This window comes from Arachis stenosperma, chromosome 6 (genome assembly GCF_014773155.1).
Source record: "Arachis stenosperma cultivar V10309 chromosome 6, arast.V10309.gnm1.PFL2, whole genome shotgun sequence".
In the NCBI taxonomy this organism is placed as follows: domain Eukaryota; kingdom Viridiplantae; phylum Streptophyta; class Magnoliopsida; order Fabales; family Fabaceae; genus Arachis; species Arachis stenosperma.
Window position 1 is genome coordinate 128,403,917 of NC_080382.1, and position 17,273 is coordinate 128,421,189.

At 32.6% G+C, this 17,273-nt stretch overlaps 1 protein-coding gene and 1 pseudogene across 1 annotated transcript; one reads left to right on the forward strand and one right to left on the reverse strand.

Annotated features, from left to right (window-relative positions):
- Nucleotides 1-227: 227 nt before the first annotated feature.
- LOC130936205 (uncharacterized protein At4g15970-like) lies at nt 228-2,893 on the reverse strand. The gene is made up of 3 exons (XM_057866241.1): nt 2,653-2,893; nt 1,658-2,023; nt 228-868 (listed from the first exon to the last, which is right to left on the reverse strand). Exons 1-3 carry the CDS (start codon nt 2,791-2,793, stop codon nt 371-373), a joined length of 1,005 nt encoding a protein of 334 aa, XP_057722224.1. The 5' UTR covers nt 2,794-2,893; the 3' UTR covers nt 228-370.
- Nucleotides 2,894-6,710: 3,817 nt separating this feature from the next.
- On the forward strand, nt 6,711-8,545 carry LOC130934594 (2-hydroxyacyl-CoA lyase-like; annotated as a pseudogene).
- Nucleotides 8,546-17,273: the final 8,728 nt, after the last annotated feature.

Here is a 17,273-nt window from a genome sequence, read left to right on the forward strand (position 1 = left end):
AAAAAAAGGGTGCATTTTTAAGCCGAAAAGAAATCAGTTTTTTCATAATCAGATAGAATATCTAATAGTAACTAGAAGTTTGTTTCTTTTTTTTTTTTGGTGAAAAAAAGTAACTAGAATTTAAAGAATATGTTTTTGCTTCTGTTTTTCTTTTTTTTTTTGAACACTCGAATAGAAACTGAAATGTTAAAGAAAAAAAAAAGGCTTTTAGCTTCAGTCCCGTAAAAAAAAGTTAGAACAAATGCACTATAAACAACACAGATGTAGCACGTTATATTTCCTGTCATAACACATCCACTAAAATTTACATTCTTCAGGGTCCTCTATTTGGTAAAATAAATTCTTTCTAACCTGAAAATTACATCATGTTCTAAGTAAATTTCCTTCCTAAGCATTTCCATGGCCTCCCCATAATCATTTTGCCCGAACCTGATACATTTTTTCTGAACTGAATCCAATCATCAAGAACACTCCTAAGGTCATGAACCTTGTTTGTGAGATCTTCACAGCAGTTAGCATGGATGGTAGAAGCTTCCATCAACATATCCTTATTTTGCTGACAAAATCCACCAAAATAAGTTGTATCTATGTGGTTAACACGGAAGCCATAAGCTGCAACCATATCTTGATTTTGCATTATGGTTGCACATAATGAATCTTCATCCGGAGACTTTGGAAACAGAAACTTGACCAATTTCCAGTACTTGAGGAATTCAAAAGCTATACCATTCGCTTTCAAGAAAAAGACTCCACCGTCCTGAGAGAAATCGCCGCTCTGCACATTACCAGAAGAATCACACGAAATTGAGAGCTCCTGAATTGGATTGAAGTGTGATAACGGACTTCTCAGCCATAGTACATCTGCTTCCTGCAAAACAGTAAGTCTCATGCAATTCATACTTTTAATAAACACTAACACTTGACCTTAATGAAATTAAATTTTCTTCAATAACCCCCAATCTTAAGCATCACAATACACCCACGCTACACAACACTATTACACTAAAGGGTTCCTTTTCAATACTTGGTGCATTCAACAAGGTTCGAACTCGGATGCAGTATATTAAGAGGCATAATACTTGGTGCATTCACCAAGGTTTGAACCCGGAGGCACATAGATTACCATCTAAGCTAAACCTCAGCTGCATGATGTTTAGTTAAAGAGATAAAATAAAAACATGTGTATTTTCTATATGTTACGGCTCAACTCTCAGGTTGGGTCTAAACGTGCGGCCCATTGAGGGTCGCACATATCCAAATTAAAATCATATCCCACAAAACAGGATAGAATCATATAAAGATTCTTCCGAGATCTCTGGCCATCAAATGCTATAAATATTAGGGGACAAATCCCCCTCAGGTGTCGCCACCCTGATCCGGCTTTGAGGCGACGGCTATCTGGTGGCTCCCTGATTAATCTCCTTTCCACCACTCTGAAAAGTTCTTGACCAGAACACTATACTTTTCTAAAGTAGAGAAATAAGACCCAGGATACAAAGACATAAAGTTTTGATATTATTATTATCTATGTCATCTCTGTATTTGAGTCCTGTCTTTGAAATGAAACATTATGTTATTTATTAGCAAAACCTAAAAAATAAAAAATAAAAAAGTATCCATCATCATTTGCAAGTTGAAGGCTGATCAAAATCCATACCGTGAAGATTGTGTTGTAACCCAATTCAATCATTTCTAACAGAACATTGTTCCTTCTCCAACTGAACGAACTGTGATCTGGGCCTGTGGTGGATTGTATTTTGGTGATAAAATAATGCACAAAAGTGTTGGGGTGGATGCAATGGTGATGCAAGGAAATGCAGTATTCATAGGCTCTGGGGTCCATGGCTATGACCGCCAAGTGATTCAAGAATCTTTGAGTCCCATCTCCATGTTTGAAGCTTTGAAGAAAAACGTCAAGAATAGATCCAGGACTTGCCCATGATTCATCCACCATGGTTAGGATGATTGTTCTGTCTGGCATGGCCACTTTCTTCAGCACTTGAACCAACTCTTGTCTTTGTAACTGATAAGTAAGGACAAATCAGCAACAACTTTAGATTTTAGACGTATAATTTTTAAATTTTAAGATATGCAATTTGTTAAACTGATTATTATTGTTTATTAGTGGAACTGCCTATAAAAATTGGTAAGTTCTATATAGATGCAAGGATATGCTACTCCGACCTTAAAATTCCATACCAAATCAATCAGAGGCCAGCACCAAGCTTCTGAAAACCAATCAGGTTATAATCAAATAATAAATTTATCCATAAAATATATTTTATTAAAAAATAATTTTTTGCATTTTATTATTTTAAACCAACTAATAACTAAAAATCAAATCAATTTGACCAATATATCAATTTTTTATTAATTTTTGACCAATTCACGGATAACCTATTTTTCGTTTATTTTGATAGATATTGTTAAAACTAATTAAAATATACAATACGGCACAATACGCCCTCCCCAAATTTTTTAAAAATATCATAAATTTAATAGTTGAGTGTTACACCAAATTTCTTCTGTATCCAAAAAAATTAGCCCATATTTTTATCCTATCCACCAATTTTCAGATAATATTTCCCAAATACCATTCACGAATAAACATAAATAAATAAAATGAATAAGAATATGTAAAATAATGCTTACAGTTGATGGAGAATTGAGCACACTCCTTGTGTGAGCTTGTTGAAGTGATCCATTATAGTGATACAGAAGGAAACACAGGAAGACGATCAAGAAAGCTATCAGAGGAAGATGAAGAGGCTTTCTCAATGCTAAAGCTCTCATGCTTAATTCCCAATGGAAAAAATAATGTTATGGGCAATTTATTCTAAGTTGGCTGGATTATAGAATTTAGTTCTTATGTCTTCTGGCCATTGAAAATAAAAAGAAGCCAAATTACGTATTTAAACCTTAAAGGGCATTTCTTTGCATTAAAGGAGAACCCAAGTGGTTCTCGGACTAAGCAGAAACAGACAATATCACAATACGGAATAAATGGCTGTCATAAATTTTATTCATTTTTTTTCTTTTTCTTTAAAATTTTTCTCAACGAAAAAAAAAATTAATTTTCCAAATTTGTTCGAATGAACAATTATTTAGAATTAAAAAGGATATTCTTTCCATAATTTCAAGAGAAAATAAAAAATTTTTCTGTTAGACGTGTAAATAACATTACTCTCTCTTTTATTTATAAAATATATATTTTTCTCTCTTGTAAAATTAAAATATCTTATTTTTTAGTTCATTTAACTACAATATCCTTCAACGATAATTATAATTATATATATAAATTAGTGATAAATTATTTGATTGATTCAAAATAATAATAATAATATAAAATATTTTAAGTTGTTATCAAAATATTTTAATAATAGTAACAATATAACATTTTTTAATTTGTTAAAAATATTTAATTTAAACTTTTATATATTAATTATATTATTAATGATAAAATATTTAAATATTACTATTATTATTATTTGGTTGATTAAAGAAATACTAATAATAAAAATAATATATTTATTGTCAATGTAATAAATTTTATTTATTTCAAATATTGTATCATTAATTATGTAATATATAAAAGGATAAAATCTTGAAATTTTTGACAAATTTCAAAAATGCTAATAATATTTAATTTATTTTAATTTTATTCCTAATATTTTAAATATGTTTTAATTATAATGTTTGAAATTTTGGTCTAGAGTTGTTATATCATATGTTATATATATTTTTAGAGTATAATTGAAACATATTAAAATGACAATGAATAAAATATAGTTAAAACCAAATATTAAAAATAAAATTAAAATCAAATGTAAATCTTGAGAACAAAAAACATAAAAACATACTTATAATTCAAAGAATATTTTTGTAAATAAAAATCATATTACAAATATTTTTAAAACATATCATTTAATGAAACTCATTTAAAAATTAACATAGTAATGTTTCAAAGAGAACAATTAATAATATCAAAGGACAATTTTGTAAACTACTTTTGGATTTTTGTAACTGATAGATTCTAATTAGTTGACCCTTGAATACATTTAATGGATCGTGAATTCATATGATAATGGATTGACTCAAAAATCAGGTAAATTAACTATTATGCCCAATAGGAAGGAAAGGTCGGAAAAGGTTCATTATTGCTTTCCATATATGCCATCCATTTGTCTAATTAAATATTCATCCCAAATCAGCTTAGCACTTAAAATCAGATATGGTATGGTATAGTAATATATGGTATTAAAGAATAATAAAGATTGACTATTTATCTATTTTTTATTTTTTATTTTTTATTTTGCTGACTGTTGATTGGATAAGCTTATGTGGATTCAACGGAATATAAATCTAATAGAGGTTTTTTGTTTATTATGGCTTTATGCGGTTCAAAAAAATATTTTTATAATAAATAAAAGAAGAAACATAAGTAAAAGGCAAAAATAGAAAATTTTGCATTTGAATATAATTATAAAAATATTTTTTTTAAAAGTAATGTTATGTGACTAATAAATATTATTATTTTTTATTAGTATTTAGTCAACAATAATTTGCATTTATATTTATAGATATTTTACACACAAAAAATATATAATTTATACTTATATTTACAAATTTTGTACACATTAATCATCAATACAATTTGCACTTATATTTTTTAAAATTCGCCCATATAATTTAGTAAAATATATTTATTAAAAATAGTTTAGTATTTGTGTTGTTCAAATGATAGTTAAAAATACTAAAAATTATTAACCTCCAAAGATTTTTTATTTTTTAAATCATAAATAACTAAAAAATTGGATATAATAGATATGGACATTTTTTTTAATAAAATTGTAACGAATGTCGTATTTATGTTTGGACAACAAATTATATGATATAATTATTTAATAATTTTACAATTTGATCATCTAAATAACTAATAATAAATAAATTTAACAACAACTTTATATTCTATATATTTGTTCAAAGACTAATGATCTCAAAGACATAAAGGACACTGGGCGATGCTAATTTGAAAACTGGTTCGTCAAGCTGTAAATATGATTCATTATTGTATAATTGAAACTAACATAAATATTATGCAAATTCATACTCATTTACAGTTTTGTGTATCATAAATTTGTTCCTTAGCCTTAGCTTATACTATTATCATCATTAAATCATGAAATTTACTAGTCACCAAAAAAAATCATGAAATTTACTTGCTCGTTTCCTTTCCTCTTTTTGTGTAACATGGGGGAAAACTGATTTTTGAACTGCACTTCTAGACTAGTGTTTTGAAACATTTTTGAACTTCATAATACATTCGGATAGATTAATTATTTTTTATGTTTAGTTCTCTTCCAAGTGACATCTAAGAAGTAAGAACACATACATAATACGGATTCATACGTTATCTTTCCAACATATATAAACTGCAAGATAAACCTTTGACATGGTATATTCATAGCTTTTGAAGATGCTTGGTTTGAAATAATTAAGTGGTGCCTTTTTTATGATATGTACCAGCTAAACAAAACCCCATTGTTGTATGTGTTGATGAAATACTAATCTAGAAATGATGGTGACTTGTAAATAAGGTGCATGATTTTATGTTTCTAGTGCGATGCTTTAGAATGTGAAATGACTCGTCTTGATGCCAAATGCCTACCACATTTAGAAAGTAATAATTGTTAGTTATCAATCTGTTAGCACCTATGCCACCTAGCACCTAGCTAGTTATTTGTAATTATACAGTTAAGTAGTTAACTCATCTAGTTAGTTTATCTATAGTTTAGCCATCTTAGGAAGGGATTTACGTATTAAGGTGTGAGGATAAGTGCTTCCATCCACTACAATTTAAAAGTTTTTTAAGAAGTATATAGCAATAATAATTATTTGTTCTCATTAAATTTATTAATTTGGCTTCAATAGAATTTTTTTACTCAATTTTTAACATTTAATAGTCAACTTAAGAATTTTATTTTAGATATACGTTTTTATGATCAATTCTCGAATTTCAATGAAATTGATATTTTTCATTAGAAATTGGTTGAGACTTAAAAAAACATTGTTTATACATGACTATTTAATTTCTTTCTTTAAAGTTAGTTTTAATTTTATCGTAGCAAATACATCAATTGAAAGAACTTTTTAAGTTATAAATATTATCAAAAATTGGTTTCATAATTGTAAGGAAGATGAATTTTTAAATAATTATTTGGTAATATATATAAGGAGAAATGTTTAATTATATTGACAATAAAAAATTAATTATTTTTTTAGGTTTAATTACTCTGCAAGTCCCTATAGTTTCACCGAGTTTTTAATTAAATTCCTGTATTTTTTTCTTTTCAATTGGGTCCTTATATGTTAAATTTTTTTTAATTAAGTCCCTGCCATGAGAATAATATTTAAAATAACAGAATATTCTAGTTAAAAAACGAATATTCTGATGATTTGGTTGGAGTAGCTAGTTGAAGATACATGTATTTTTTTAAAATACCAAAAGAACCCTTGGTATTTTATTCCAAAGAAAAAAAAAACCTATCCAGCCCTAAATTGCTCTCTGGAGATCGCGTCTACTGCCGTCTCCTGTGCCGGTCCGTCGTCTTCATCCATCTCCGGCGTCGTCTGCAGCGAACGCTTGGTGGTCGGCCGTCCGTCGCCTCCTTCTTTCTGCGCTAGTCTGATCTGTTCTGCGTTGTTCTATTATGAAGTCTTCTGCGCTATTTGCCCGTCCAAGCCATCGCCGTCCCTTGCGGTACTTCGCCTCGCCGCGCCTGGCCTCCCGTTCCCGCGCCGCACTTCTCCTCGATCTCCCTGTGGTCGATCTGTCTCAAAACAGGTAACACTAAAATTGATTTTTTTTTCAGTTTTTAAAGCTTGATGTAACATGTTTATGCATATGTCAATTTTTTAAGAATATGACATTGGTTGAATACCTATTTCTTGAATTGATTTCTGAATTGTTTTGATATAATGGTTTAGGATTTACAATATGAATATTTATGTACAGGGATTTTGTTAATTGGTGAATTGAGATATAAATTAGTTTTGCCGATTATAAATTTTGTTTATTGTTGATTGTTGATTGTTGTTGCTGTGATGATGCTGCTTTATTAGGATTCTATTTCGTTTTTTTTAATGTAGTGATGGGCCAGGATTAAGATTTTATCATCATGGTGGCAAGTTTCATGTATTTTTACTGAATTTGGGTTGGTTGGTGATGCAGAAACTGTTGTGGAGACTCTGAATAAGGAGATTAAAGATTATCCTTTTTTGTTTGGCCAGTAACCACCTTGGGTGGAAGCTATATGGAAAAAGTCTAAGGATAATGTGGCGAAGATGGAGGCTCAGATTGCTAAAGATGTTGTGCCATTCAATTTCTTGAAACCAATGAGGATCATAAGAGATGCAATTCTTGGAGTCGGAAGCTCGGCTCCGCTAGTGGTGTTCGAGGGTGCAAACACCATGGATGTAGGTAGGGCTATGTTGGTTGCCCAGGACTAGGTTGGATGCAGGGACTTGGGGGACCATAGGGGTTGGGCTTGGAGCATTGCAGCTGCAGTGGCTTGTTCCGACGAACTTGTTGCAGTTGAAGGGGATTTCGGATTCGGATTTAGTGCCATTGAAGTTAAGGTATATACTGCTGAACCCATGCTTATGTTTATCTATTTAATTTCCTTCCATTGTGTTATGTAGATTGATGTCCTTATCTTTAGTTATATTTTCATCATCATATAATGGAATGATTTTTATTTTAGTCTATACATTATTATTAAGTAAAAACCAGAATTAGGATCTTATATGAACTCTAGCAAAAATTTGTACTGTCATTGTTTTGATTTAGGATCTTCCATGAACTTTTTTATGTTTCTATCCATAGCTAGTAGTTCTGTAATAGATAGGATTACATAAGCTGGTGTAATTACTATGTGGCAACCTAAAATCTCAAGTTCTAGGAGATTTTTTTTTACCATTTATTAGTGAGTACTGAGTAGTGGTAAAGGTAAATTATAAATGAATTTTGTTGTCCTGAATTTGTCGGGATTGTTTGCAAGAATCCCTTATTTTGGAAACTAAATTATAAACGAGTTGGTGACTATTGATGCTGTTTGACATGGTTTAGTCTAGGAATGTGGAGTGAAAATTCTGGATTGTATGTCTTACTTTTTGTCGATACTTGAGAAAATATGTATTGCCTTATATGTCTTATCTTTTTTCAATCCAGACATTGGTTCAGTACCAGTTATCTATGGTAGTGATTGTTTTAAAAAATGGAGGTGTATATGATGGTGACCCGAGAACCCCCAAAGTGATGACTGGACCTCACAAAGATGATCCTACTCCGACTTCCTTTGTTCCGAAGGCAGGCTACCATGCTTTGATTGAAGCTTTTGGTGGAAAGGACTATCTTGTTGGGACACCTGATGAACACAAGTTTGATCTTTCAGAATCCTTCTCGGCTAAAAAATCGGCCGTTATCAATGTTATTGTTGATCCCTATGCTAGTTCAGAGAGTGGAATGTTGCAACACAAGAACTGATTTCTAGATTATATTATTAGACTAAAACTCCGTTTTCTATGGTTTTCGTTTTTAGATTTAAAATTTCAATAACACAAATTACATAGCCTTGTGATTTTCTATGATGTACCATGATATGATAAAGTTACAAACTATATTTCATGAATCGGTACAAATGTAAAATATTACTACTATTTCTGTTTCATTTTATCCATTCTTTTTTTTTCTGTATGTTCTTAAGATAAGGTATTTTGAAAGTAAAAAGAAAAAAAGGTATTTTTAGTACAATTTGTATATAAATAAGTAAAAGAATGATAGTGACAAAATAAAAGGAATTATAAGAATATCTTTCATGTCGTAGAATCCTTGAATAGGATTATAGGAATATCTTTCATTGAATATTTATAATTTTATCGAATTTTCAATTAGGTCCCTATACTTTTTTTTTCAATTGAGTCCCTAAGGGTATACAAGTAATTTCACAATTCACTAACATTTTTTTGACGTTTAACGTTAATAAAGACTAAATTAAAAAAAAATGTACAGGGACCCAATTAAAAAGAAAAAAAAGTATAAAGATCTAATTAAAAATTCGGTAAAATTATAAGACCTGTAAAGTAATTAAACCTTTTTTCTAATATGAAACTTAGAATAATCAAATTCTAAAGTATATATTATTATTTAAATGATTATTTTAGTATTTTAATTTGTTAATTAGATCATTTGAAAATTAATCATATTTTATAATAGTAAAATATAATTATAAAAATTAGATTTAATTATTTTACTAATCTTTATAGTTTCATAAAATTTTTATTTAGGTTCTTATAATTTAAAAGTTTGTAATTATTTATGTTCTTATATTAGATAAAAATCTTCAATTAGATTTTTTTTTAACTTTTTTTAACATTATTTGTTTTTATATTTAATGTAGGATAAATTATAAAATATTTTAAAAACAAAATATTCTAGGATTAGTATATATTTTCTAAAAGATGATAACTACTAAAGATCTAATTAACTTTTTTCCCTAATATAATGATTTAAATATAAATTATTAGATTATAAGAACTTGACTAAAAATTAGTAAATTATAAGAACTAATAAAGCATTTAAACCAACAAATTATTATTATATTATATTTTGTACAAAATTTTGCTGGTAGAGGTTGATAGAAGGATCGGGACTCGCCGACCTTAATAATGCGCGATCAGACTTTCGAACGGTGGGGGTGGTACTTGCAAAGACACCCCAATGCTTAAGTCAAAATGGATATAAGAGATATAGATGAGGGTTGTGAGTGTGTAACGTACCTGAGAGGGTCCTAACTCCCTTTACATAGCTTTGTGTTGTTATTTTATCTTATCTTGTTGGCTAAGAAAAGAGAAGTATTTGAATTTGAATAATAGTTAGAGATTTGGAATCTGCTGGCTAATTTTGACAGTGATGAGGGCGTGAACCCGGGAAACTGGATCGTTATTTGGTCGTTTGGGAGACTCGAGGATCGGGTCCAGAACAGTTGTCCGTAGAGCGGGAGAGTATGCGTGCTTAGTCTCATCGCTGACTGAGTTTGTTTTTTCATGACTTTGAAGGTCATGGACCTCGTGTAGGGAAGCGGAATGCTACACCATGCCCTTTTGACCAAGATCGGGAGTCCGTGGATGTTCAAAATACTTGGCCATTCTTTCACTTGTCCGTTGCATTTCACGATGGTGGGGTCTGTCGGTTGCATTTTTCAAGGTGTCTTAATGACGTTTAATGGGAAGAGAGAGATTTGGTTTTTTTCCTTTTTGTCCTCGTCCCTCTGTATTTCCATTCGAAACATTGGGGGGTTTCTATTTCTTGTAACTGCTTTCCTCTATTTACTTCATTTTCCTTTAACAGCTTGATGATCTATCCATTCAGGATGAAGGGGAGGTTTTTGTTGACGCAGGTGAACTCCTCCTCCGTTTGTTCGATCTATAGTTTTTTCATGTCCCCTTCTGACTTTAGTCTTGTCTGGTAATCCTGTTGGGAGTCTAAGTCGACAAGAAAAATTCTGGAAGCATCACGAGATCTTTTCCCGAGTGCCAGACTTGTGTTATTGCATTATACTGCCACCACCCTATCACTGTGGATGGTTCCGATCGTTTCGTTGTTGGCCTAGAACTTCATGACCAGAAATTTTGTAAATATGACCCTAGAGAGGTCGTTAATGGTTTTCCTTCCGAGAATGATGTTATAAGTCGTGGAACCCTTGAACACCACAAATTAAAAAAAATGGTTTCTAGTTCCTATGGTGATCGGGAGCATTATCAAATCATCTGGTTTGATGAAGTTATCTCTAAGGTCAGTTATCCCATTGAGATTATTCTGTCGGTTTTTGTTTGAGATCTCTAACTTATTGAATGCTCTTCTAAAGAGGATGTTGGAGTCGGCTCTGGTGTGTATTAGGATGTGTTTCACCATCCCTGTTCCCACCTTTGCTAATATGACAAAGGGAGGGTCTTCCTCTGATGTTTCCCTTTTGGCAATCTTCCGAGTGAAAGGTTATGTTTGGTGGGTCATGGACTTTTATCGGGGCGACTGCTAGTATTCGGAGGTCTATTTTAGTGGATTTGGATTTTTCTTGGACATTTTTTCCCGTGATAACATTGACAACTATTGTCGGGTCTTCATCCCCAGTGTCTCGGGAAATGATTTGTATCGCCCTAGGGTTTCGCCCTTTGTGTTCTGATGACTTTTCTCTCTTGCCCGTCGGGATTCCCTGATGATGTTGGCGAACTCAGGGAGTTTGTAATCTCTAATAGCCTGCTCGAGGGTGTCCTTGAGGTCGAAACAATCCTGGGTTCTATGCCCATATCCTTTGTGGTAGTTACAGTATAGACTTTTGTTTTTCCCGTGCATTCCTTTAGTTGCCTGGGTTTTTGAAGGATATCCCTTTCTGTGATCTGCTGGTATATCTATGTGAGCAGGGTGGGTAAGGGTGTAGTTTGTGAATTTTCCACCCATGGTGGTCGGTTATGGGTTGGGAGTCGGAATAGTTATTTGTTGGGTTCTTTGGGAGGGAGTTGGTTTAAGGTGTTGTGTTGTCATGGTGTCATTTATTGGCGGCCATGACTTGGCTTACCTTCTCGTCATTTATGTACTCCCACGCCATGCTTTGGATTTCATGCATTGACCGGACGAGTTTCGTTGTGAGGTCCATCTAGAAGTCTTCATTCATCAAACCATTGGTCAGGCATAGGCTGGCCACCAAGTCTATCAGACCGTCGATGGTTAGGCATTCATTGTTAAATCTGTCTAAGTACTTTCTCGTTGACTCTTCTAAGCATTGTGTAATGCCTAGTATGCTGATCGGGTGCTTTACTTTGGCTATACATATGGTGAATTGTGCCAGAAGTTTTTGGGAGATGTAACCAAAGCATGATATTGAATCGTTCGGGAGCACATTGAACCACTTGATAGCTGGGCCAACTAAGGTTACCGGGAAGGCCCGACATCGAACGACGTCGACTGCTCCTTCCAGGTTCATCTTGGCCTCAAAGGATATTATGTGTTCTTGTGGGTTTTTGGTGTCGTCGTACTTCATGATCCTCTCAGTTGGAATCTAGGGATGGACTACGTTTTCTACATCTGACTTTTCAAGTTGCTCCGATTCATATTGATGATGTGAGCATTAAGAAGTTCTATGAAAAAGAAGTTAAATTGGTTAAGGTATCTTGGAGTCGATCAGAAATTGAGGAGCATACTTAGGAGTTGGAAGCTGATATGAGGAATGACTACCCGCAATTATTCACAAGTAACTAAATTTTGAGGACAAAATTTTAAATTAGTTGGATAGGATGTAAAACTTGGTCAAATGATAATTAAATAAGTAATTAAATTAAATATGAGAAAAAGGGTTAGAAAATTTATCAATCATAATTTGAAAATTTAACAATGATATTTGGAGTTAAAGAATTTTTTCGAGTTGGAAAACATAGTTCTCTGCGTAAAAATGCTCACTGAAAATTTGACCGATAGTACCAGCTTAAATCTGTTTGGTACTGCAGCTGAGAAAATTAATTATGAGTGAGAAGGGTTAAGAAATTAGAATTTATGATTTGAGAAAGTAAAAATATTTAAAATACAAATTAAAACACTAACCTTAAAGGTTTTAACCCAAAGTTTGGCCAAACGGGCCATATAAGTGAACCGGGTCCAAGTTGGACCCAAGCCCAACACATATAAGCCCTTAACTAAGGCCATTTCAGTAATTTCAACCTATTGAGAGAGAGAGAGAGAGAGAGAGAGAGAGAGAGAGAGAGAGAGAGAGAGTGCAGCTGAGATGAGAAGAGAAGGAGGAAGAGTGAAACCCTAAACCTTGATTCTTCAAACTACTATAACTTTCTCTCCGGAGCTTCGATTGTCGCACCGTTTGTGGTTTTGTGTCACTCATCTCATCCTCTATAATTCTATTCAAAAAGATTGATAAGAATTTCGAATTCTCTTACCCCATTTTTGCAGTACATGTTAAATTTAAATTTGAGCTTTGGGTATTGAGAAATCTTGTAATTTTGATGGTTTAGGGGTACTCTATAATGAGATCTAGTTGGGTTTCATCTTATATTTTAGTGAAAAAAAGATAAGAACACTTTCCTTGTGTCTATGATTCCTTATGAAACCCTAGTATATTGAGTATTGTGTATATTACGTGAAAATAGTGTAGAGTGGTATTAGAGGTATTAGATTGATCATTGGTGAGGCTTGGAGTTAAGGTTTGGTGAAAATTCATAAGTGCAAGGCTTAATTTTGGCTTCCAAGATTGATCATTGGTGAGGCTTGGAGTTAAGGTTTAAGTTTTATTTAAATATCGGGTAATGTAATGTGAAATCCTAGGCTAAATACCTCTAGGATTAAGTTTGAAGTGTGTTTGGATGAAATTAATGTGTGTGTGTGTGTGTGTGTGTGTGTGTGTGTGTGTGTGTGTGTCTGTGTGTGTGTATATTGAATTGATGGATGTTGGGCCGTAAATTTGGGCCGGAGACTGAAAAAGGTAACTTTTGGTAAGTTGGTGATTGAATTATATGTTGATGCATGAGATTGAAATTGTAAAATTGGAATTGAGTATGAGGAAATGGCAAATGATTGTTAGAATAGTGGAATTGTGGAATTGAGACGTGAAGTGGATGAAAGTTAAAATGTGTGAATGAAGTAGGTTGGAGTTTGGTTGATTGTGAATGTGTGAAATTGAGTGGTTTGAGGTTATTTTGTTGAGTTAAAACTATTTTATACCTGAGAATCCCAATATGACCCAAAACAGAAAAAATGACAACCTGTTTCTCCGAGTCAACCTCTAAGAGGGACAAACATAAAATACAAGGTGGAGAATTTATATACATATATAAATATAAACAAAATACGCCCCTGAGTCCCAAGAGTTCTTCGCTTCGTTAGAGTCTCCAGAATACAAAGTGGTGCTTCTCAACCTGCATCTGAAAAATAATAATATTGTATGGGATGAGAATCGGGGGTTCTCAGTATGGTTAAGGTGCCCACATATATAATAAATAAGGTCCCGAAAAAGCGAGAGGCAATCCTAGAACTCCGACATTAGATTATAAAACTTAAGGAATTAAAGTAGAAGCCATAAACGGGTAGTTGTCTAAGGTTCTAAACTTAACCAACTTTATCCAAAACCCCTCAATTTTCCGCCTTTCCTCCAATCCTCCAACTCCGGTGAAACCACAAACAAACAAACAGACAAAGCAAGCACAGGTAGAGTACAAATACAGTAGGTAATAGTTTAGCGAGTAAGCATAATAATCACGTAGGCAAGCCCAATTAATGCACAAGCAAACAAAATATACAAATGCATATGATGCATGCCTGTCCTATGGCTGATGATATCATCTGTCGGTTATATAGCCAACCCGACACGTCCTAGTAGCTAACCATGGATAGAAACACCCATTGCGGAGCAAGTATGTTTGAGCTACAACCCCCTTGCTACTACCTGCTTAACCCAGAGCCAGTGGAATAACCACTACTGTGGCTACTACCCAGGCGGGCATATAAAAGCTCAACCTAGAGCAAGCAGAATAATCCACTACTGCTGCTACTACCTAAGCATCATAATCCCTGACCTGGAGCAAGCGGGACGAACCACCATCCTTGCTACTACCCAAGTATCTCAAACATTCATTCATTCATTTCATCTCAATTCATTCATCAATCATCATATCAATATGACCAAATATTCATCAATTACATAACACTTTCACACTTCCCAAACCCTTATTCATCATGTTCTCAAGCTTTCTTCTCTTTCAAGCTACCACCCCTTCCTAACTTCACCTCATCACTAAGCATACTATTAAGATATAGGGCTAAAAGAATGAAAATAGAGATTTAGAAGTTTGAAATTAAGCTTTAAAACACAAAATTCATGTTTGCTGAAACAGGGGTCATGCGTACGCTAATTATTGTTGTGGGCCACGAGAGAAAAGAGGTTTGTGACGCGTTTGAGTTTTCGAGTTTCGACAATCGAGGTAGGCGCGTTTTTTTAAATTCATTTTACTTTCAAGAATTGTTATAAGTCGATAATAGTATGAAAAATATATTTTTATAATTACGTGAGTCTTATGAATTGAATTGAACTATTTGGATGGCTGTGATTATTTATTTGATTGATTTATTGAATTATTAAAGAAGCTCATTATTTTGATTTGCTGTTTTGGTTTGTTAAGTTGGTCGGTATTGAATTGATTTTTCTTGAATTAATGGAAAAGGTTTAATGTTAGAATTTAGTTTAATTTTGGAAATGTTTGTTTTTAGAAAAGATTCAAAATTGGGATTTGGTTTGATTTTGGAAAGGATTTGATATTTGAAGCTAGTTGGGAACGGGTGGAAAATGTGACTTTGATGGGACCCGTAAGGGTGGCATAGTCCGAATTTTAGAGGAGATGCTGCCAAAATTTTTATAAAAACTGGAGATTTCGTTTAAAATGGTTATTTAGAAATATTTAGACTTTTAAGGGTTTTATAATTTGAATTTTGGAGTTATTAAGAAAATGGTTACATTTTGGAGTTTGATTTATTTAGAAAATAATGAATTATGTTTTGAATATGAATTATTGAAGAAAGTAATAAGAGGTATGATGAGAATGAGTGTGAGAATGAAGATTGATTATTGAGTATAATTTTTTGAATAATTGAATGATAATGAGAATGAATGTGAAAAGTGAATTGAATTTATTTGAGATGCCTGGGCAGCAGTAAGGATTGTGATTCGTCTCGCTTACTCCAGGTTAGTGATTGTGACGCCTAGGTAGTAGCAGTAGTAGTAGATTATTCCACTTAATCCAGGTTGAGCTTTTAAACACCCAGAAAAGCCAGAGGCAATCCTAGAACGCCGACATTCAGATTATAAAACTTAAGGAACTAAAACAGAAACCATAAATAGGGGTAGTTCTCTAAGGTTCTAAACTTGGTCAAATCCTAATCAAAATCCTCAATCCTCAATCATCAGTCATTCAAATCATTTCCAGTATCAAATTATTTCAAAATCAATACCAAGCATTTCTATACTATACTAAATACTCTCCAGTCTTTCCAGTCACATATATCTCATTTAATTACAAATCATTCTTACTTCATCATCCTCGTCAAATCAAGTAGCCCTTTCTTAAACTCCAAGTTACTTCTCCTTCCTAACTTCATCTCATTACTAAGCGTATTACTAAAGTCTAAGGGTTAAAAGAGTAAAAATAGAGGTTTAAAGATTCGAAATTAAGCTTTAAGACACAAAATTCATTTTTGATGAAAACAGAGGTCATGCGTACGCGTGGGCCATGTATATGCGTGGAGATGAAATTTGCCCATCTCGCGTACGCATTGCCTCGTCCGCGTACGTATGCATGCCAAACAGAAATACCCATCTGCATATTCTTGTTATGGCTTGTTATAGGACAAGCATACATCATTTGCATTGTTTGAATTATTTCGGCTTGTTATTCTTGTTTTGGCTTGATTGATTGTGCATATTAAATGTATATGTGCTAAATACTTGCATATTAAATGTATATCCGCTTAAGATTGCTTAGTGAGTTTCTGTTGCCTTATGCAATATCTATTTGGTACTTTTACTGTACTGAAAATTCATGAGTCGGTGGTTCTCATTCCGTATATATATATCTCTTGTTTTTCAGATACAGGTCCTGGTGCTCACCAGTGAGCTGCAATTCATCTGGGAGACGACGAAGTTTACTGAACTCCTATTTTACATTTTGTTTAGAATCTCTCCTTACTTATTTTGAAAAACTTATATGTATATATTTCTTTTAGAACTTTCCTATAGAGGCCTTGATGTATATTTTAGAAGAGAAAGGAAATAATGCTGTCAACTGATTTTTTATAACTATAACCCTAGCCGACCTAAACTTTGCAGGTCGTGACTAGTAGCTATTATATGTATGTTTATATATATACCTTGTCTTTATCTTATTTTTCTTTAATATTTTATTTTATTTTCGCTTTCCGAATGTGCCTTATTCTTTTTCATCGATATGCGAGTAGTGTTTCTGTTCACGATTTTTCTTTTACTTTTTTTTTTCAGACTTCTCGTTTAATAATTCTTTTAAAATATATATGTATTATAAATTCACCTTGAGTGGTACCACCTTATCATCATTGACTTATGACTCGAGTATAAGAATTTGAATATTAGGGTGTTACAATACTACTGGAATCTCAACGGTCCCAACAAACAGCACTAATTTACAAAACT

Excerpts from the sequence above, each read along its gene's own strand:
- LOC130936205 (XM_057866241.1), bottom strand. The coding sequence starts at position 2,793 with ATGAGAGCTTTAGCATTGAGAAAGCCTCTTCATCTTCCTCTGATAGCT. Across the intron at positions 2,024-2,652 it reads TGCTCAATTCTCCATCAACT|TTACAAAGACAAGAGTTGGT; the intron begins GTAAGCATTATT and ends CTTACTTATCAG. Across the intron at positions 869-1,657 it reads GTTACAACACAATCTTCACG|GAAGCAGATGTACTATGGCT; the intron begins GTATGGATTTTG and ends ACTGTTTTGCAG.